General features: G+C 47.7%; 1 protein-coding gene across 2 annotated transcripts in view; it reads left to right on the forward strand.

Moving 5' to 3' along the window:
• MYO5B (myosin VB) overlaps positions 1–21182 on the forward strand; it is a 333306-nt gene that overhangs the window by 237442 nt on the left and 74682 nt on the right. For both annotated transcript variants that reach the window (XM_039228822.1, XM_039228821.1), the window contains exons 15-17: positions 8377–8532; positions 9405–9502; positions 15266–15352. In XM_039228822.1, the coding sequence (XP_039084753.1) occupies positions 8377–8532; positions 9405–9502; positions 15266–15352 (341 nt within the window). The remainder of the gene's footprint in view (positions 1–8376; positions 8533–9404; positions 9503–15265; positions 15353–21182) is intronic.

Here is a 21182-nt window from a genome sequence, read left to right on the forward strand (position 1 = left end):
TTTTTTTTTTTTTTTTTTGAGAAGCCTGGCTAGAGGTTTGTCAATTTTATTTTTTCAAAGAACCAACTCTTGGTTTCATTGATCTGTTCAGTTGTTTCTTTGGTTTCTATATTGTTTATTGTTGCCCTGATTTTTATTATTTCCAGTGAAACATTCTTACCTGAGTTTGGTGAAAACCCTCCCAAAATCCAACTTCCCAATGAAGGGTCAACCTTATAAGCAGGCCCTCCCAGAGAGAGTGGTCTTAAGCTCCTTTTCTGTAGAGGAGTGTCATGTTAGTTTGGGGGTACTGGGTTTTTACTATAAATGAAATATGGTGGGGCGCCTGGGTGGCTTAGTCGGTTAAGCGTCCAACTTTCACTTAGGTCATGATCTTGCGGATCGTGGGTTCGAGCCCCACGTCGGGCTCTGTGCTGACTATCAGCTCAGAGCCTGGAGCCTGTTTCAGTCTGTGACTCCCTCTCTCTCTGACCCTCCCCTGCTCACGCTGTCTCTCTCTCTCTCTCTCTCTCTTTCTCTCTCTCTCTCCTAGAAATAAATAAAACTTAACGTAAAAAAAAAAAGAAATATGGACTCATAAATTTAAATAGCATAAAGCATTCCCTGCCATTCATTCCTGGACCCACCTTTTCATTAGTTACCATTCTGCATAGGCAGACATGTTGGTACATCTTTGTAAGATCGAAATGAATCCCATTATACATAGTTCTCTTTGATTTTATATCTCTTTTTATATCTCTCTGACTATATCTTTTTTTAAACGATTGGTATTTTGATAATTCAAACAATCTACGATTAATACCGTTTGCATATATCTTTGCTTTGTACAATTATATTGGTCAGGTAAATTTTTAGAAGTGAAGTCAATGGTTCAGAGCATGCACATCACATTTGTAGATAATCCTAAATTGGGAGTATAGGATAGGTCTGTGATCTACTCTCAGATCATGGTCCTTCTTTTCTCTACCCACCTACAACACTCCAGCTTTCCTCTTCACCGACGAATCTTTCTCAAGAACCAAGGACCTTTTTGCCAATCGCTAGCCCAGCCCACCCTCACAGGTGCTGTGATGGTGGCCAGCAGCAGCAGGAGGGGGGCTAAGAACTCTCCACCATGAGCCCATTCCAGACATCGCAGAAGGTAGAAAGCAAAGACTGAAATTAGGTCACTGTAAACCTACAGATGGGCCCGACAGACCACGGCTACAAATAAAAGAGTGGTTCCAACTGTGCTTTAAATCCTTGGGACAGATGGACACGTCTGGCAGCACTGGTCATGGTAGCAGTTTTGAAGCTGATAGTTTATTGAGCCTCTATCCTTAAAACTTTGTTGTTACAGCAGTCCTATAAGGTTTGTTTCTAACTCCATATCACAAAGAGAAAATTAGCTAGAAGGATACAAAGCCCTATGGCATGGAGTTAATGCCCAGTTTTTGTGTTGGTTTTCATCTCCCTAAGCATGAATGAATCTCGAATCTCATATGTAAATTCATAATTTTATTTCAAGTATTTTTACTTTATGGGAGACCTATTTTTCCTTTTTTTGTTTTTTTAATGTTTGCTTAATTTTGAGTGTGACAGAGCACAAGTCGGTGAGAGGGGCAGAGAGAGAAAGAGAAATAGAATCTGAAGCAGGCTTCAGGCTCTGAGCTGTCAGCACAGAGCCCAGTGCAAGGCTCAAACTCATAAACATGAGATCATGACCTGGGCCAAAGTTAGACACTTAACTGACTGAGCCACCCAGTTGCCCCCTCCTCTTAGCTTTTCTCTTTGGTGTGGTACTTCTGATAAGAAATCAAGAAATTGGGGCGCCCGGGTGTCTTAGTCAGTTAAGCGTCCGACTTTCACTTAGGTCATGATCTCGCGGTTTGTGGGTTCGAGCCCCGCGTCGGGCTCTGTGCTGACTGCTAGCTCAGAGCCTGGAGCCTGTTTCAGTCTTTGACTCCCTCTCTCTCTGACCCTCCCCTGCTCATGCTGTCTCTCTCTCTCTCTCCTAGAAATAAATAAAACATTTAAAAAAAAAAAAAGAAATTAAGTAATCATTGTAAATACTCAAGCAGTATTGGATGGAAGACTCCCTCCCATGTACCCTACCAGCCAAAGGGATGTTTGGAGAACTCCCACCAAGAGCAGCGAAATAAAACAGTGTTAATGAGAATGTAATTAGTAAAGCCAGTTATACCGCCTAAGAGGTTATAATGTACCTAATTGCTTTCTCAGCTATTGGAGAGCTATAAATAAAGACCTAGGAAATACTTCTTTAAAACATGACATTAACAGACTGATTTGTTTCAAGTACTAAAGATGGAGTTTTCTCCCTCCCAGTGTTGATTATAAAAAATAGTATTTTTTCTGGGGGGAAAAAAGCCCTCAAATGGAGCATATGTTTAAGATCTCCTCAGGCCAGGCAGCACTGAGCATAGGCCAGAGTGATGAGCAGCAGGCTTGGGAGTCTGTCTGTATCTGCCCGGCCACAAGGGCCATGCTGGGCAGTGTTCCCAGGCAGACCGTCCTGAGGCCATGTCTCCACCGGTCCCAGCAGATGGGATCTTGAGACCAGTATGGTGCAGAGGTGAGGGAGACCATATTGGCCCCAAACCACCTACTCTGGGCCATGGCAGTCCCTGAGGTCCAAGAGTCACAATGGCACACCTCAGACAAGGCCCATGTGCATACTCTGTACATCTTTCTAGTACTTTAACTTCAACTCCTCAAGGAATGATCATGGATATGTGTCTATTGTTTCCACACTGGTATGTTCCTTATAGGTTACAGACACGGTCCATTTTTAGCAAATACATTTGCTTATTTAAAAAGTATTGTTTTTTGGGGTGCCTGGGTGGCTTGGTTGAGTGCCTGACTCTTGATTTTGGCTCAGGGCATGATCTCCTGGTTTGTGCATTTGAGCTCTGCATCGGGCTCTGCACTGAGAATGCAGAGCTTGCTTGGGATATTCTCTGTCTCTGTCTCTCTCTCTCCCCCTCCCTCCCTCTCCCTCTCCCTCTCCCTCCCTTCCTTGCACACCCTCAAAAATTATTGTAAAAAATTAGTTTTTGAATTTGCATTTTCATTTCTGTGAGTAAATACCCAGTAGTGGAATTACTACATCATGTGGTGATTTTAATTTGGGGGGAAATGACCATACTGTTTTCTACAGTGGCTGCACCAGTTTGCATTCCCACCAGCAGTTTATGAGGGTCCCCTTTTATCCTCATCCTTGCCAGCACTTGTTATTTCTTGGGTTTTTTATTTTAGCCATTCTCACAGGTGTAAAGGGAGATCTCATTGTGGTTCTGATTTGCATTTCCCTGGTGATTGGTGATGTTGAGCATCTTTTCATGTGTCCATTTGCCATTTGTGTGTCTTTGGAAAATTGCCCATTCAGGTCCCCTGAATTAAAAAAAATTTGTTTTAAATATATTTTTTTAAAGTTTATGTATTTTGAGAGCACCCTACAGTGCCCAAGCCGGGGGTTGGGCAGCAAGAGCTGGAGAGAGAGAATCCCAAGCAAGGTCTGTGCTGTCAGTGCAGAGCCCAATATGGGGCATGTTCCCTTGAACTGGGAGATCATGACCTGAGCCAAAACCGAAAGTCAGATGCTTAACCAACTGAGCCACCCAGAAACCTCAGAATTTTTAAACACCTTTAAGGATATTTGGAGTGCTTCCTATGTAAAAATCAGTTGGTGTTGGTAGTTAAAAAGTTGCCCCCAATATTTAGAAAAAAACAGTCACTATGTAAGTGAGAACTCTTTAGTCGGTAAGACCTTATCATCATCCACTTTCCAATATAGGAAAGTCCTCCATTTTATTTAACATTAAAAAAAAAAAAAGTACTGAGGCTTTTCCTTCAGAGCTCATTTAAAACTCCTATAAATGAAATACTTGTTTAACTAACAATAGATTTTTTCTCCCAAAGGGTAGCACTGGCCAGGTGACAGAACTGCTCGAGAAGAAAATGTGGTTTTTAAAACCTGGTTTACAGCAAGGTTTTAAAGATAAGGTTTTAGCCAAGAGATTCTAATCAAATGGTTATTCGAGCATGTCTTTATTTTAGTTTCATGCGTCTGTTTTAAAAGGACGATATTTTATGTTGTTACGGAAGCGAACAGGCACTATTTCCAAGGTAACAGCTATGTAGATAGCTATAATCGACATATTTCTTAAACCGTCAAATGGTCTTTAAAAGGTATTTTCATACTTTTTAAATCCCTCTTCAAATAGATTTGCCTCAGGCTTTTTAAAATCTATCTTTAGACTTAAATAGCAGAGCATACCCACACCAGTATCTGTGGACACTTGGAAATAAGTGACAATATCAGGCAAGTGCTTAGTTGGTTTGAAGGTACTATCTGAGTGTTTTCATAGTTGGAGGGAGCAAATTTCCAGAGAGACCCAGATGGATGCTGTTCCCTAGGGCTGCCCTACATGAATTGTTGTCATTATTAGTTGCTCAGCTCATAAATAGACTTTCCGGTATTTGTAAAGCATAACTGGAGTTAGTCAATTAAACAGAAAAGCTTTCTCGGAAATTCATTCTTTTGAGGGAATTAAGCAAGAGCTTGGTGTAACTACTCATTGAGACTTGAAGTTGGTTTATAGCTGCGATGCTGCTGAGACCAGGATGTCCCTGCCTAGCCCAGGTCCCTTGTCCCAGTGGGTGGATGGGGCAGCCCTAGGGAGCAGTATCCATTTGGGTCTCTGGGGTTGGGTGGTACACTCATCAGTATTTCATGTCTGTTCTTTCACTGCTGCCTACAGCCCAAGGTTGAACACATGGCCCTGCGGCCGAACTAGATGCCTGTGTATGTTCTCGGATCTTTATACAGTTCTGAGAAGAACCTAACACCTACCCCTTTTTCCTAGAGTTGATGTTCGAACAAACTCCTGTCCTTCTCCATCCCAGATAGCCCACTGTTTCCCAATGAGCCTCAAGAACCAAGACATAGAATTAAAACATGCTTTTAAAATTGCATATTCTTCAGACTAAACCTTTGTTGGGTTCTTTCCCAAATTATAGCGCAGGACCAGTGTGGGAGCTTCTAATTGAAGCAAGAGAAAGGGGCTTCAATGTTAAAGTATTCCTACTGTTTAATCTGATTTCACAGTTCCTTGTTTGGTTTTAATACATTCTCCTGGCCTTAGAAGTTAATAGATTTTTTTCGGAGGAAAAAACCCACTATTCATATTCACGGTTTCTGTGAATTAGACTCCTGAAACTGTGTAATAATGCATGTGGGAACTTCTACCCTTGACTCAAACATCTTGTAAATCCACTTCAGAAAGTATGTGAGCTAGGATAGTTAGTATTTTGTTTAGACATGACAGACTGAATGAATCTGTGATGTCTTTCAAATGTCAGCCAGCCTTTGGCTGCCAATTATTCCCCTGTGGAAATTTCTCAGCGCCAGTCTGACTGGGCACTTGACCCTTCCTCACATGTGCCTTTTCTCTCTGGCATCAGATCCCCCATCCCTCCTGTGCCCAAATGGTCTCTCCCCATCCCCCAGTCTCTCCTATTTTTGCCCCTCCCCATGTTCTCAGTTTTTGTGTGTGATGGTGACTTTCTGCCATCATCATTCAGGACCCACGAATCTTTAAACGAGGAGTTGCTGGACACAACGTTTGTATTTGGAGAAGATTCTGGCTTGTAGGAAGAATATGTTGGGATGCAGGTGTATCTCGAGGAAGGCATTCAAATTCTAGGCACCTGCAGTGACCTGAGGGAGCTTGGGTAGGCTTGAACGAGGGCAGCAGCATTCTGGTGATTAAGGACTGCTGGACCCCAACCATGGACAGAGCTTTGTAATTATTAGGGTAGGAAATGCTATCTAATACAAATTTGAGAAGTTGGGGTTCCCTGGGTGGCTCAATTGGCTGAGTGTCCGACTTTGGCTCAGGTCACAAGCTTACAGTTGGTGGGTGAGTTCAAGCCCCATATCTGCTATCAGTGCAGAGCCCGCTTCAGATCCGCTCTCTCCATTTCTCTCTCCCCCTCCCTGCTGTGCTCTCTCAAAAAAAAATTTACGCGGGACGGGGGGGCAGTTGGTGGGCGAGGGCTGTTTGGGCCGTGTCAAATTTGGAGTTTCCAGGGGAATACCCACAAGGAGGAAGATATGGAACAGTTAGTTGGCACTGTGGGTCCTCGGTGTGGAAGAGCATTAAGACTGGAGAGACAGGCTCAGTGGGGGGTAGTTGAAGCCACTGGCATGAAGGAGACTGTCCAGGGAACCAGTGTTAGAAAATATAAACGGTGAGGACACTGTCGTGGAAAACAGCAACAGGAAGGGGAGATGTGCAGGAAGATGGGCCCATGGAAGGGAAGCTGGCCTCAGAGAGGAGGTGTGGACCCTTCAATATCAAGGAGGACCAGGAGTGAAGCTGTACCCCTTCCAGCTACTAGATTTGGCAAGTAGGGTCCCCAGAAGGTACTGCAGGATGCAGTGTGGGGCCATTCCATACGTGGGTTGGAGGCAGGTCTGAGGAAGGATGACAGAAGGTGGTGTCCCTGGACCACTTGCCTGAGATGGGGCGGAGGGAGAGCCAGCTGGCCAGGGAGGTCACTAGGCATGGAAGGAACTTGAACATAGCTATGTGTTTAAGGGAGGGAGCCTGGGAACAGTAAGAGATTAAAGATACAAATTGCAGGAGTCTAGGTTAGGCTTAATGGAATCCTCTTACTCAGTTCCTTTATTGTTATGGATCAGAAAATTGATATCTAGTAAGGTTAAGAGGTTTGCCATGGGTCACACAGCTAATGAGGTGACAGAGTCAGATCTAAAGGGTCTCCTGACCCTAGCTCACTGTCTGTTCTGAAGCACCTCACATGCCAGGTAGCTGCTGGGTTATTGGCTCTTGTGTCTCATAACTGCTCTGCTTAGGGCTGCGTTTACGGTGGACTTCAGTCTCTGTGTCATGCTGCAGCTAGATAGAGCTTCCCCAGGAGAGCACTGCTCACTGCTCCCCACTGCTGTATGGGCTCTGGAGCCAGGCTGTCTGTGTGCAGATCCTGGCGTTGCCACTGACTAGCTCTGTGATCTTGTGTCCTGAGCCTCTGTTTCCCCTCTGTAAAATGGGTTGTAATAACCAAGTGGTTATTGGGAGAATTGAGTAAATTTTCATATATACTTTGTACATTGGAAGTGCTCCGTAAATGTTAAGTGCTCTTATTTAAAAAAAAAAAAAAAAAATAGTTTCCCATGCTTTCAGGATGAAGACCAAAATCTTCAACCAAGGATTTTGTATGAGTTATTCGTCCTTGCTTTCCCCTTGCGGTGTGTCCAATAGCTGTACTGGCTGATAGAGGAGTTCCCTGGATGTGTAGATACTTCCTAGCATGCTTTCCTGCCCTCTTAATAATGCACCACTTCAAACTTCCCTTCCCAAGAGAAGTCTTTCCTAATTTCTGCTGTGGGGCCCTGATTTAGTCATGGGTTTCTGTTGTTTAGTTCCTTTGGGATCCTCATCATCTTGTCATTAAGCTTTTAATTGTGGGGTTAATTGATTAGAGTTAGACTTCTATGCTAGATCATAAACCCAATGATCCATAAGAAGCTATTTGTTTTTGTTCCCAGCCCCATGCACCGTATTTTTTTGTTGCATATTTGGTGGTCAGTTAAGCATTGGTAAGTGAATGGATGAACTGGTCTATCTAGTTTCTTTAATTTTTAAATTTTTTTATGTTTGTTTATTTTTGAGAGAGAGAACACGAGTGGGGAAGGGGTAGAGAGGGAGGGAGACCCAGAATCTCAAGCAGGCTCCAGACTCTAAGCTGTCAGCACAGAGCCCGATGCCGGGCTCGAGCTCACAAACATGATGGAGATGTGAGGGAGTGATCTGGGCAAGTCCATGGAGAATGCAGGGCTAGACCTTGAGAGATGGGCCTCTCGGGATGAGCAGAGAGGAGAAACTCTAAATTCTAGGAAATTTGCATTACTCCATAAAGAAGACTATACCCGTCACCACTTATTCTGCTGTCTTCTCACCCAGCCCCTGGCTGCCGCTCAACGGACATTTCTTGTAAATAGAATCATGCGCTACAAGGTCTTTGTGTCTGGCTTCTTTCACTTGGCACGGTCTCCAGGTTTGTCCATGCTGTAGTGCAAATGAGGACTTGCTTCCTTTATGTTGTCAAGTAGTATTCCATTGTACGGAGCTTCTACGTTCGGTTTGTCCATTTATCAGCTGATCCATATTTACAGTGTTCCCAGTCTGGCTGCAATGAATAATGTAGTTATGGACTTGGATGTTCAATTTTTTGTGTGCACATGTGTTGGCAGGTCCCTTGGGTATGTACTGGAAAAGCTACTTTGAAAGAGTCAGAGCACCATAAAGTCAGAGATCTTGTGTTCAGTGTTCTTCTTGTGCTTGTTTCTAGTTCCCACTAGTGGCTGACTTGTTTCATGATGACAAGGACTCTGCTTCTGCCACCACTGCATCCGGGAAAGGCTCGTCCTCAAAGATCAACATTCGCTCCGCCAGACCCCCCTTGAAAGTCTCCAACAAGGAGCACAAGAAAACTGTGGGCCACCAGGTCAGCCTGTGTCAGGCAGCTGCGGGTAGGGGTGCGTGTGGCAGGGCAGGCCTCTCTGCAGATGAAGGTTGGAGGCAGAGTCAGAGGGAGGCTCGAGTAGCCTCAACATCTGCTCCGTATGTGCCCTTTGAAGAAGGAAACTGCGAAGCCCCCTCTAGAGGGAGCAGACACGAAAGAGGAAGGGAAGGGGTACAGTCCCAGCAGTGCATTTATTCCCTCTCTTAGGACCACACACACCTGGTAGAAGAGGTGAGAGGGTCTAGAATCTGCAGATTAGGGAGCAAGGGCTAGATAAGCCTGGCGGCTAGAAAACCGAGGCACGTTCTGTGTCTCTTTGTGGGATTTTTATGTCCAGTGTGTCTTGCAAAAGAAGGGAGTTCCTGCCAAGCCCCGGCAGCCACTCGCCTTTCTGCTGCAGAGGATTTGTCTGTTCTGAGCATCTCACTCTGCTGTAACAACTTCCAGGATGTCCAGGCACCGGATGTTGGAGCTCTAGGGCCACAAGTTTAGGAATCACCAGCCTCCAGTCATCATGATGACCTCTGTCCTATTTCCTATTATTGACCCGCCTTTCATCTCCTTTGATCTACCACGCTGAGTTAGACATGTCAGCAGGTGGGCTCTCCCTGTGCAGTTTGAGGAGCCCTAATGTCAGTGTGGGAGGGACTTGCTTTTGGATCTACAGCAAGGCAGGGGTGTCAGCTTAGAATCTGACCCTGAGTCTCTGAATTTCTTTTTGTCCTAAATTAATCATAACCATGACAATAACAGTATCAAGTACCACCACCAGTCTGTGGGTGTTTCTTAATGTCTGTTATACATGTACAAGATGTTAGAGGTAAATAAGCAGGTGCTGACTTATGTCTCCCCAGTTCCGTACCTCCCTGCATCTGCTCATGGAGACCCTGAATGCCACGACCCCACACTATGTTCGCTGCATCAAGCCAAATGACGAGAAGCTCCCTTTCCAGTAAGTGCCTGCATGGGTGGGGCCAGCCGCCTCTTGGTTGGAGTCAGGCCCATGAAGCCTGGCTTCTTCATGCTTCCTTACAAGTTCAGATGGAATGACAGGGACACAGCCTTGGTGGGGGGCGGGGGAGTCTGCAGCAGGATGAATAGTTCCTCTTACACTTCACAGATGGTTTCCATGCTGAATACAGGCCAACAGACATGTACCAAGCTCCACCTGTGTACTATCTAGCAGGATTCAACAGGATGAAGGGGTACCTCCCCTAATCCCACGGAGTCTACAGTGGTGTTGAGGAATTAGAGAACCGCATAAAAGCGTGTCCTTAAATGCAATGTGCCTGTGTCTCAGAGCAGACGTTCAGTTCCAAGGTGGGAGGGTAGCTGTAGTGGTCAGAGGAGACTTCTTCCATTGGGTGGGGAGACATGACCTCAGGTGACATGTCGAGTGGCGAGACATGAAGATTGTCCCGTTTCTCGCACACCTTCTACTACTGAGCTTCCAGTTATTCCTACCCGTTCTCCTCCTTCCACCCCACTCCTCAGCCTTCTCTGGCCTCGATTCTACTTCTACCCCTATCTTGGAAATTGTCTTCCAGCTTTATCCATGCCCACATGGTTGACCCCACCCGAATCTATGTAGCAGTGACTGTTCAGTATCTGTGTTCATCTCTGGTTTTTGCCAGATTCCAGACTAGTATTTCTGAATGCCTGCTGCATTTTCATTGGCTCACATCCAGCATGTCTGAAGCCAGACTCCTTGTCCCTCCAGATACGGTCCCTCTTGGTTTGGTTGCTTATGTAGCAAATGGCATAATCATTTCCTGACCACTCATTTACCTACCACCAAACCTCAGAGTCCTTCTGGACCAGTACTGTCTAATAGAACTTTCTATGATAGATGAAACTGTTCCATTATCTGCATTGTCCAGCATTGTAGCCACAAGTCATGTGTGGCGATTCTGTGCTTGGAACGTGGCTAGTATGACTGAGGAACTGAATTATGTCATTTTAGTTACATTCAAATGCCTGTAGCTGGCTGATGGCTACCATATTGAATAGCATAAACCTTGATTCTTTCCTCTTCCTTACTCCCCAGTGTCCAGTCATTGTCAAAGTCCCATAGAGTCTACGTGAAATTTTCTTAGATTGGTCTCCCTTTTCTCTTCCTTCTATCACCTTGTTTTAGACTCTGTTGCTTGCCTGATACACTCCCCCAAGCCTCTAGAACAGTCTGTCCCTTAATTCTGCAGCCTCATTCCATTGCCATGAGCCAGCACACAAGTTGTGTCCTCTGGCCAGAAGTATAATTCTAAATTTTTAAAGCACCTTAGTCCCAGATCTCTGACTTCTTTTTTGGACCTAGCATAATTTCTTTCTGTGAAATAATTATTTTGGCAACTCAGAGTGAGTATCTGAACTACGCCTTGCTGTTCCTATTATTTCGTAAAATTTGACCTGCGCTCAGATGGGCCTTGTGCTGGAAAAGGTCAGGAAGACAACATCGAGTCAGCCTTCCTTGAAGCACGCTGACTGTTGACGCTTCTCCTTTCCTCCAAATTTCCCAGAAGTGGTTAGGGATTCCTCCGGTGTGGCATCTGTTTACCAGCTGACTCGGGGAGAAGAGATACTGTTAGAAGGGCAGCATGCATGAAAGACTTTGATTATGTGTGAAGGGCAGGAGTGGTGTGCAGGGGCCCCAGAGATGAGAGTTGAGGGCTGGGCACCAGCTCTGCCTTCAACCAGCTGCAACCTTGGGCAGTTGGGTCCTCAGAACCTGGTGCCTGCCACGTGTGGGATTCTCTTTCTGGGCCTCCCCTCAGATGAGAGGAGATGCAGGGGCTTTCAGAATAAGTGTCTAGTCCTAACAGCCCATGTTTCTAAGACCTTCCTTTTCCTTCAGGACTGAAATCATCCTTTTAGTAAAGTGGGGAGACTACTGACCCAGGTCAGCGTACTTGGAGTTTAGACTCAAACCGATCATTTGGCTGATCCACAAGCTAGCCCTGTACTGTTGGCCTCATTTCTTCATCCGCTAATTGCGGTTAAAAATGATCATCTTGATTAAAAAATTCAAGGAGATAATATAGAATATTTGTGAGAAGGATAAAAAATTTTCATGGGAAAAACCTATAACATCATCTAAAATCTATGATGTTACTGACATTCTAGAAGGAGAGTTCTGTGGGCCTCCTCCCATCTTCTACGACTGCTTTCTCAACCTTGGCACCCTTGACATTTGGGGCCAGGTAATACCCTATTGTGGGGGGCTGTCCTATGCATTGTAGTTTGCTAGTATCCCCATCATTGTGACAACTAAAATGCTTTACAATGTTGCCAAATGTTCCTTGGAGGACAAACTCGCACCCCCAGTGGAGGGCAGCTGTCCTAGACTAAGTGCTTTGATAGCGTCTCTTGTAGAAAAGGCTTGTTCCCTCTGTTGTTTCCTTTACTTAAAAAAAAAAAAAATGATCATAACCACTTACTCGCTGGTCACCTAGCTAGGACAAGTGAAATGACAGTGAGACCTGTCCCTCATCCTTCAGGAGTTGCCAGTCACAGATCAGCGCCAGCAGCACAGAAATGGTCAGTGGGTGCGTGGAAGCGTTGTAGGAGCAGAGCAGCAAAAGGTGGTTAAGTGCAGGGAGGAGGTGGCCGGGGGGAGTGTGAGAAATCTGGGGTCGCTGGCTGGGGGAGCGCCAGTGCCCTGCTCTCAGCAGCGGACACTGCTGAGCGGCTCGGCTCAGGGTCCTCAGGTATGACTGTGCACGCTGCAGAGCCTGAAGGAAGTAACTTCTGATTCTGCTGAGGCTGCACTTTTATTGGGAGGAGAGAGGAAAACCCTGCATTTCAGCAGGTTCGACCCTGTAGGTCTTTGGTGATTTTTTTTCAGTCTGGAGTTAAGTGTCTCTTGCCCTCACTGTAGTCTTCCAAAATGTAGCAGGTGAGAGGGCGGGTTTTCCACTCCTGGTCCCCTGGTAACATGGGCCGTGAGGCTGGGGAAGAGATGCCTTTGACCGTGAGCTTTCTTGACTCCTGAAGAGAGAAGAGAAGATACAGAAGGCGGGCTGGCTGGCTTTACGGGCCCTCTGGGGCATGCGAACAGGGACAGGGGATGGCGGTATCTTCTTGGTGTAGCGCCTGCTTCCTTTCTAATAGTGTTCTTTCCTATCACTTATCACTGCAACAAACCAGCGAATTACAGTTGGGCAGGTATTCTCCGCGTCTGTCGGAGAAGTGAGGAAAAGGAGCTGCGGAGACATTGTGTGTTGCCTGGAGGGGCACTAGCTGTTGGTGGCTGTACCAGGTTTTTTCTGGTTTGCCCTTGCTCTTGGTCCCCATCCCACAGGGAAGAGAATGTTGCCAACTCTGGCAACCTGGAGGAAAGTGTGAGTGTGGGTAGAACCGCAGGTGGACCTCCAGCCACAAAGGATGAGGGGTTACGTGTGCTTGCCACGTGTGCTGCCCATCCCCCCCCCCACCCCCTGCAGATGGAAGCAGACCCTAACCTGGAGAACACGGATGCGGATAGCCTTGGGAGGGGAGGTGTGCAGGCCACAAAACCCCTCCCCGGGGTGCAGGCGCATTCACCGTGCGCAGAGATGAGAGAAGCAGATTCATAAACAGCAGAGCCTGTGTTGCAAGAAACCTTTCTGTCCCATGTTGCTGCTTAGACTCCTCACTACCACCCCATCTGTATTGGGTAAGGTTTTTCTTAGATCCCAGAACTGTGCTGCGTTCTGGTGACACCTCAGGAAAGCTACACGGGGGATAACCTAGCGAAAGTCTCCACACTTAGGTTTCCTTTTGTTTTCTTTCATCTTATAAGCTCTTCCACTGAGTGGCTTTTTGTCAACTTAAAAAAAAAAGAAGTCAACTCCTGCGAAGTAACGGTCCTATTGTTCAGGTCTGTGCAGACTCCAGTGCCCCCTCATATATGCTCAAATGTCAAGGGCATCCCGGGGCTGGAGGGATCAGGCAGACTATGGAGGGGCTGGCTGTCAAGAGTGGCAGGTTTGAGGGGGGTCAGGGGGAGGGTGTGGGTGACTGCCAGGACACCGAGCCCCAGGGCTGACCTGGAACACAGAGAGTTCCTGGACTCCAGGTCAGCTCACCATCTCCAGTCACTTGGAAGGTGCCTGCTGACCCAGCCTTCTGCCTCGATGGACTTCTGGGTTCTCGGTGTCAGAGAACAGCCAGCGCCAGGACTTGAGCACGTCATACAAATAGAGGTGAGGGAAGAAGTCTCTAGTGGAGAGCTGCCAGTCCGGGCGTGGCCGATTCCGGCCCTGACCCATCCCGCAGAGCTCCAGAAGCTACTGGGAAGAGGACATCCAGGCTTGTCCGGGAGGCGACAGACAAAGGCGGCATGAGGCAGCCCCCTGGGGTCCTAGACATAAAGAAGCTCCCCATCTCTCTCTCTGCCTGACAGCTTGGCCAAGGTGTGTGCTGAAGCCAGTGTGATCTCGGGAGCTGGGCCTCTGCGCTGCCTGCCCACATCCCAGAGTGGAAGGAGAGCAGGATGCATGGCCCTTGGCTCTAACTGAACCAAGACAGCCAGAAAGAAAGGGAGCATTTACTTCCTATCTCTTCTGAGTGGGGCAAGGGTCTTAGCAAACTACAATAGGGATTAAATCCTTTTTTTTTTTTTTTTTTTAATTTTTATTTCTGAGAGAGAGTGTGAGCAGGGGAGGGTCAGAGAGAGAGAGAGAGGGAATCTGAAACAGCCTTCAGGCTGTGAGCTATTTGTCAGCACAGAGCCCGATGTGGGGCTCGAACCCACGAACCATGAGATCATGACCTGAGCCGAAGTCAGACGCTTAACCAACTGAACCACCTAGGTGCCCCCAATAGGGATTAATTCTAGTTTAGCTTCATACTTCGTACTTCCTCTGATTACCCAGCCAATGCTGACCACTTTCCCCCTGGACTCTCAACACTTCTACCATGGTTCTCACGTGCTGCTTCTACACACTTCTCCAGGGTGGAGCCTCTCCACCCAGACCATGTCTGATTCTACAACATCCTGTTCAACTTAGGTGTTGGAATAAATACTGGATTTTCAGGGTTAAACAGCACTGGTGGGGGGGTGGGGGCTATGAGTTGTTGAAGATGTGGCTCACATCTCTGAAGGCAGATGGGAAAATAGATTTCTTTATCGTACCTGGGCAGCTGTCGTGATAACAGCTAACAATGCTAGGTGCCAGGTGTTGGTCTAACTGCTTTTGTGGGCCATGATGTTTAATCTTTGCACCAACCCTGAAAAGGGGACGCTCCTATGATCCCCATTTCATAGGTGAGGATATTGAGGCCCAAGGAGGTGATGTTGCTTTCCACAGATTACACATGCAGCTGGTAAGGGACTGTGTCAAAATTCAAATACATGTCTGCCTGGCCTGAAATTCCCCCTTAACTCCTGAGCCAAATACTGTGTGTGGTGGCAAGTGTCTATACTTTGGCCTTTGAATGAGCACAGGTGCCCCTGTGGATGGAAATAATAAGGGGAGGGTCTGGAGGGTGGACAGAATTCAGGTAAGCAAAGAAGAGATGCAGCCCAGGTGAGAACAAGAACTTGCATAGAACTGTGGGGCTGAAATCACTCACGCACCTGCCGGTTAGTGACTTTTAGTCTGTGCTTGTCCCCTGACCTTGAACTCAAGGTGCATGAAGGTCTGTCTCCCGGTGCAGGAAGAAGTCCTTTTTCCCTCCCTCCTGTTCCATTTCTTTGCCCGCATGGCCATGTACGGGTTGTCTTACTGTCTTGCAGCTTTGATCCGAAGAGAGCAGTGCAGCAGCTCCGGGCGTGCGGGGTGCTGGAGACCATTCGGATCAGTGCGGCCGGCTACCCTTCCAGGTAATATGCCCGCCAGCCATGTCCTGCGAGGGGGGCGGGCAGGGTGTGGCACCCTAGGAAACCTGTTTACATGCCGTCAGCCAGAGACCCATCCTCCAGAACATTCCCAAACACTGAGGGTCTAATACGCAGGATGCCGGCAGAAGAACGTCACTTTGGCCTGAGAGGTATGGAAGTCAACAGTGCTGGTCTGGGCATCGAGCTCGCTACGGTTGCAAAGGGGATTGATTTCTCCTTTCCTTCCACCTTGTTCCCTTTACTACTATTTTTTTTTTTTTTTACTGTGATAAAATGCACCTATTTATTGGCCGAATCATTTTGAAGTGTAAAATTCAGTGATGGTAAGTAAATTCATATTTATGCCATCATCTCCAGAGTTCTCATCTTGCAAAACTAAAGCTCTGTCCCTGCTGAACACTAAATCCCATTCCCTCCACCCTCCCACGGCTGGCAGCCACCATTCTACTTTATCTCTATGGTTTTGACGACTCCGTGTTCTTCATGTAACTGCAGTCCTACAGTGGTGGTGACTGGCTTATTTCATGTAGTCTGATGTCTTTAAGGTTCACCCTGGTAGATGTGTCAAAATTCCCTCCCTCTTTATGGCTGAATAGCACTCCGTTGTATGTACAGACCATATTTTGTCCATCCATTTGTCAATGGACCCCTTTACCTTTTAAAATAGAATCCAATCTATGATGGAGGATATAATTTTCAGTTCAAACCACTATCAAGATCTAACTTGCATTGTAAGTGATTGAGCCACCTCATGTCTGCTGAAGCTGTGTGGAGACTGGACCCTTCCTAGATGCTCGCCTGAAGTAGGAGCAGGGTGTGGACGGCAGCCATCATGAGGCCACACCGTGTCCCGGTGTCCCAGAGGCCAGATGTTTTCTGCCATGAAATGGAGCTGAGCTGCACAGGGGCAGGGTAGCATCCCAGAGCCTGCAGTGGTTTCCACAGGAACCCCCATCCAAAGAAGTCCCATATGTGTCAGGAGGCAGAGGGAGCCAGGAAAGGGGGGAAGACATGTATCCAGGCCTCCCCTCCTCCCTGCAACCTCCAGCCGGCCCTTGGCCACTTCAGTTGAGGAATCACTTCTTAGTCAGCCGTGAACAATTCCCAAATGTTAGACCCAAGAAGGAAGTTAGTGATGGAATTAGGAGTCTGCATTTGACCCAGAAAGCAAGGAACTGTCACTAATAGGCAACCTCCAGGCAGCTTTTCCAAACCCAGCAGGTTCAGGCATTGTTCACAACAGTCTGCTCTGGCCAGGGTGGAAGCCTGGTAGTATTTTTTTCAACCACCTCTCTCCCTGCTCAGAAGAAAGACCGGGAGTATCCTGGAGCTCCATCTCCTTTTTCAACCCCAGGGTCTGAATGCAAATTGCTGACAACTCCATGATTAATGAGGTGAGCCCGGCTTGCCCTTCTTGGATGAGGGTTCAGCCTGCCCTGCTGTGCCCGGCCTCAGTCTTTTGATTGAGGGAATGGGGCTCAGGACGCGGGTGTAGCAGTTCAGTCTTGAGTCCAAAGAACTGTAGTCTAGCCACCTGGATCAACTTTCAGTGGCTGCTCCAAGCACAGCATTCGGATCAGATGTGGTTCCTACACCTTATGAACGTGGCAAAGACTATAGGGAGCTGCCCAGCCACGGCTCTTCAAAGCGAACTCCACAGGCAGCCAGGCCCCAGCTCCTGCTCTGTTGGCCTCCCTGACAGTCTGCCTTCCTCAGCGTTGCTTGCTATTGCTTCACAGCCCACTAGCAGCTCAGGAGGTCAGTGTGATAGATCATAACCAGCATCTTGTTTATTTAATGAAATAACTGGGGATGGAAAATTCAAGATGGCAATCTGTGGTAGAAAGGGATATTATAGTGTGTCCTTACTTGTGCTTTATATATAGACCTGGGTGTGTCATGATTTAAAAGATACTTTTGGTGATGAGGCTCACAGAAGGAAGTGAACTGCTCAGGATGGCCCTTGGCTGTGGTTGAGTAAAGATACAGGCACGCCTTCCTCTGCCTGTCTACGTGCTGGTTGCTAAGCATCTTCCTGCCCACGTTAGAGTGTTGCCATCCAAACAGGTGTAACAGGAGTGAAGAGTAGAGTAGGGTTTGGTGTCTGCCCCCTGGGGCTGGGCCGAGACCTGAGGCTTGGTGTGAAACTGCACCCTGCCTGGTCCAAATTATAAATAGAAGTCCAGACTGCAGAACTGTGCCTGGAGCCAGAGCCAGAGGAGGCTGGTGGTTGAAGCGTTGGCCTTTGTGGAGTCAGGCCTGGTTTCCATGGTCAGCTCCCATTGTCCTTGGCCAGATAACCTCAAGCAAGTAGATTAATCTCTGAGCCTGCGTTCCCTGATCACTAAGTATTTACATCATCAGTGTTTGTAATGAATGACATGATGCCTCTCCAGTCCTCCACACGATGCTGGGTGCTTAAACATTTAATAACACTTTTATCACTCCTTGAGATATGAGCAAGGAACTACATGCTTACGGGTGCAATTATCTGGGTAAAACAGGCCTATGCCGGAAATACTGAGCCCTGTCTTTGAAATCCCAAAGTGTCTGGTCACCTCGAAAGAGCTTTGCAGAGTTCTTGAAGAAATTGAAAAGATCAGTCTAAGAATTCTCTAAAGTGTGTCCCCTGTGACACTGTTGAGGGTCCTTGTACAAGAAACTTAGGGACCATGGGTTGTCACTGCCGCACCCATACGGTGCAGCACAGTGGCCTCCAGGGGAGCCCAGAAGCCCCGGCACCCATCTTTGTTCCTAACACATAACAGTGCTGCTGGAGGACTTGCCTGGGAGGCTGAACACGGGGACCATACCAAGCCCGGGAAGACAGAACCAGGGACATGTGTGAAAGTGAGCTACTCAAGGGCAGGTGGAACCGTGGGGATCCGTCTCCGTATGTAAGGAGCCAAGAACTTTTTTTTTTTATGTTTTTGCCAAGAACTTTCTAACACAGTGTGTTGTTTGGTTGTGAACCTCTTGGAGAACGTCCAGGAGGGAGCTAGAAGTCTGGGTCTGATGTGGTCAGCTCTAGACCGTGCTTCAGGCCGAGGTCCTGCCACCTCGGCTTCCCCCACGTGCCTGCTCGCAGCCTCGCTGTGAAATGAGAGCGACAGCGTGCGCCCCCCGCACTCCTGGTTGGCTGCTGCAGCACAGAATCCTCTGTTCTCAGAGCTGGAAGAGGAAGCAGGGGGAGATTCGGCTCCAGAGGCCTTGCGTCAGTGGGGGAACCAGGGGAGGGTGCTGCCAGCCGAGAAACGGCGCCGTGTCCAGGACAGAAGGGATGATCACATCCCCTGCGCAGTGATCTGGGAAGACACCTGCTCTGCCAGTCAGTCCTCCGTCCTCCTTCCTGCTCAACCTTCCATTCTTAGCATCCCAGATAGGCTTTTCTCCTCATCCAGACAACCTCTTCCTTGGCAGCTGAGAGCGTGCATCACCTGCAAGTGTTTGGACCCAAGTGGAAAACGGCATCTCCTGCTGTTCGTTCCACCTGGCTGCCATCAGAGGTGGCCGTGAAGTTGAGATGCCTGCAGACTTGCCTCTGAGTGGGCCGCTGGCGAGTGTCTTTCCCTGCCTGCCTGATGGCTCTGCACCTCTCTCAAGGGGGTGATCGCGAGGGGCATCTGTACCTCTTGCTTTCATAATCGCAAGTATTGTGGAGAGTGTAGGGAAGGAAGGAAAGACTGGGATTTTCCGGTGTCACAAAAAATGTTACATACTGCTGTGATTTAAACATTTGGGCTTAGACCCAGAAAGCTGCCTTACCTTTGCTGTCTTAGCAGATTTTGCTGAAGGCTCAAAGGATTCCCTCCTCAAACCGCCATTCAAAATATTAGCTTTTGGAAAGAGGCCACCATAGTTTTTTGGCCCTTTTGTTAGTGCTGGTGTAGAGCTGAATCAAGCCTCTTGCTCCATTTAGATCCTAACCCCATTTCCCCAGCCACAGTGCCCAGGGTGCCCTTTCTTTGAAAGCTGAAGGTGGGGAGAGGGCTGCGGGGCAAAGCTACCACACTTATACCCTCCTGACTCCACCCATTGCCTGTTCTGCATCTGCCAATCAGGGTAACCATTTGGAGCCACCTCACTGCTTAAACAAAACCCTTCCTGCTTCATCCAGGAGATAGGCATGTCTGGGGGTCAAGTAAGTGAGGGGTTCCAGCTCCTGGGCACCCATTGAGGGGTTAGCTTTGGAAGGAAGTACCATGGACTCGTTTGTGTTACCTTGGAATGTAAAGCTGAGGAGTCATTCTGTCACCCGGACGTGGGGAGACCTTTGTGAGCCCAGAGAGACCCAAGTGGATTGGGAGTCATTTCCAAAAGAGCTCACCTCCATGGCGTTAAGACCCAACACAGCAAAGTGACTTCACTTGGTTTAGCTTGTCAGATAACCCCAACTTTGAACAGTTATTTTCACAGAAAACTTCAGTGGCCTCTTTGATGAGGGGAATAAGGACTTGGAACATTTTCCTGTGTGTCTCCAACTTGAGTGATCAAAGGGCACATGCCTCTTTATGGAGAAGAAAATGCTAAGGAGGAAGATGGTACATGCCCTGGGGTCATGTTCGTAATAAAACGTTAAGGGGCCACGTCCCCAGGAGCCCATGAGGAGGGCAGACCTTTTCAGCGAAGACTTCAGTCTACTGGTGCCCTGGGAGCAGGCCACTTAGCCCTATTCTGAAATGGACACGTGTCCTGTGCCCCTAAAGCCCCGAGAGGCTGGATGTGGAGTTGGCAGGCCGGCAGTTGCTCTTGGGAGTGCCCTCGCCCCACCCGCAGGCTCTATTTTACTTGTCTGTCCTTCTCTCTCTGATAATTATGGTGCTTTGGGAGTCTGACTTAAAATGAAAATACATCATTCAATTTGAAATGTGCTGCTGTGGCTAAGAAGTATGTCCGTTATCATGCACATAAAGCATGGTAATAAATGCCCTGTCTGATAAGGAAGGCTTGGCCACCATCACCTGGCTCCCATGCCCCCCTCGGGCTCCTCTGGGAGGTTCACAGCAGCTTTGTGTCCCAGGGGATTTGTGAAGCACGCTCCATTTAACTCAAACACGTGTGTTGGGGAGGGGGAGTGTGCTTGAATGTGCAATGTTTATATTTAAAAAAAAACATAAGTCTTCCATGCATCTCCTGTTGACCTTAGAAAAACTCTGTGGTGCTTTCTGAAAAGACCTCTCTTTTGCCTTCCTCCAGCCCCTCGGCCCTGTGTAGATGGAACAGCACAGGACTGAGGAAGTAGATGGAGTCGTGAGAAGGTGGTGTGGTTCACCTTTCCATTTAATCGTGATTAAACAGGCACATGGTTACCTGCTTGGTTATTAAAAATCCCAGCGAAGGCTCTGTCGGTTAAGTGTCTGACTCTAGAGTTTGGGTCAGGTCATGATCCCAGGGTGGTGAGATTGAGCCCCATGTCGGGGTCCATGCTAGATTTGGAGCCTGCTTGAGATTCTCTCTTCACCCTCCCCTGCTCACGTGCTCACATTCTCTCTGTCTGTCTGTCTCTCTCTCTCTCTCAAAAATCTTAAAAAGCCCACCAAGAATGAACTACTTTTGGACTGAAACCATTCCCTTTCTCAAGATCTTAAAGATTTTAATTCAGGCTCTTTTGCCTGAGAGCTGTGCTCACTTGCTCGGACCACAGTGTGTCAGACATTCTCCACTGGGGCTGCACATCATAGCCACAGGGGAGCCTGTTTGTGAAGGCTGTCTGCCTTGAAACCCTCCTTCAGAGGCACGTGTCGGTCACTGGTCATTGTAGACACTCATCTGTATCTGAGCAGTGCTGGGACTGATGAGATTTTCTGCTCCT

This window comes from Hyaena hyaena, unplaced genomic scaffold, assembly GCF_003009895.1.
Source record: "Hyaena hyaena isolate Hyena2069 unplaced genomic scaffold, ASM300989v1 scaffold_33, whole genome shotgun sequence".
NCBI lineage: Eukaryota > Metazoa > Chordata > Mammalia > Carnivora > Hyaenidae > Hyaena > Hyaena hyaena.